Source organism: Laetiporus sulphureus, assembly GCF_001632365.1.
Source record: "Laetiporus sulphureus 93-53 unplaced genomic scaffold LAESUscaffold_359, whole genome shotgun sequence".
NCBI lineage: Eukaryota > Fungi > Basidiomycota > Agaricomycetes > Polyporales > Laetiporaceae > Laetiporus > Laetiporus sulphureus.
The window spans coordinates 1-1379 of NW_024468864.1; the positions used below are offsets into that span (position 1 = coordinate 1).

Sequence of the window (1379 nt, forward strand, 5' to 3'; positions counted from 1 at the left end):
GCATGAAAGTTGAGATATACACTCATGAAGCTTCTCTCGTTGGAACTACCTCACCCTCGCCAAAGTCAGGCGGCGCGGGAAGAGGATGCAAAGGGTTCCACATAATCTTGGTCACCTTCAAACGACGGGAGGAAAAAGCACGTCGTGGATTGAGGCTAACTTCAAGGCCTTGCATATGTGTTGCAGAGGAGTCAATTCGTGTCTCCACTGGCGCGATTGGCACAGCACCGGGTCCGCAACAAACAAAAGCATAGCACAGACGCTACTGGTTTACACGACCTTGACGCCTCCCCATGCCACCTTCTGATTTCTGTTCCGGGGAGTAGACACAGCCGGCATCGCTGGCTTGTTCGTTCCATTCGCTGCAGGTTTCTGCGCAACAGCTTTGATGGAACAGGAAGCGGGCTGTTGCGGAGCGTATCAAACACGCGCTGGGCGTGTTCAGTGTTCCGAATGAACCATCCCGCAAAGCGCCGCCCAACGGTCGATTCGGCGATGTGGACCATGTTCTACCAACACTGTCAGGAATGCAACGACCACAGGCACGAGCAAACAACATCCCTACCTCGTCGATCCTGAAATCCATCATCTGGCCAACCAGAAAGCCCTTCTCGTTCGTTACAAATCGCGCATTTAATTTAGTTGAACAGCTCGCAGCTGTTCCCGTACGAGTACGAATGGAAGCAGTCGTCAATGTCGCATTGCAGACGCGAATCGAGGTGCCGATAGTAAAGCTCCCGGTATGGGATGAGAAAGATCTGGTCTATAAATGCGGTCTATCAATGAGCTCCTAGACTGACGGACGGCAGATCAAACCTACCGTCGTTCACTAACGGCGCAATCACCTCTGCCTCAGGCCGCTTTGTCTTTGAGTAGAACTTCTCTGTAAGACAGTTTCATATGCGACAGTGATCTCCGCGAGATTGTTATCCAGCATGGCTTGATAGAAATGCACGATGAACTGAAGGGGGGTGAGCATATTGCTAGGCGAGATAGCCAGACCACTTACGCGCTTCACTACATTGGGAACCTGTGCGAATTCTGCCTGCTGTACCATCTGCTGCTGCACGACGAGCAGAGTTCCCTCGTCAATCCTTGATTGCGCTGCATTCCAGGTCACCGTAAATTCTTTCCAGATGTTCACGCTTACTGACCGTCATCATACATCTGCCCATAGTTGCCGATTGCAGAACTGAGATCGATGTCTTGCCAATCGTCGTCGAGTTCGGCCTCCCAAAGAGCTCTACGTTGTCGAGACATATTCTGTCCGCGTCAAATTCCAAATAACTTTCTGCAAAGATAGACACTCCGCACAAAAACAAAGCGCCCACTCGGAGAGAAAGGACGTGAGCACGTGACGGAGGACGCCACAAATTCTT

The 1379-nt window shown here is 51.4% G+C and overlaps 1 protein-coding gene across 1 annotated transcript; it reads right to left on the reverse strand.

Annotated features, from left to right (window-relative positions):
• Positions 1-638: 638 nt before the first annotated feature.
• On the reverse strand, positions 639-1260 carry LAESUDRAFT_739864 (uncharacterized protein; the record flags this gene model as incomplete). Its single annotated transcript, XM_040911044.1, has 5 exons — positions 639-763; positions 821-881; positions 908-961; positions 1010-1128; positions 1155-1260. The coding sequence occupies 5 exons, from the start codon at positions 1258-1260 to the stop codon at positions 639-641; spliced, it is 465 nt and encodes a 154-aa protein (XP_040757117.1).
• Between the last annotated feature and the right edge of the window lie 119 nt (positions 1261-1379).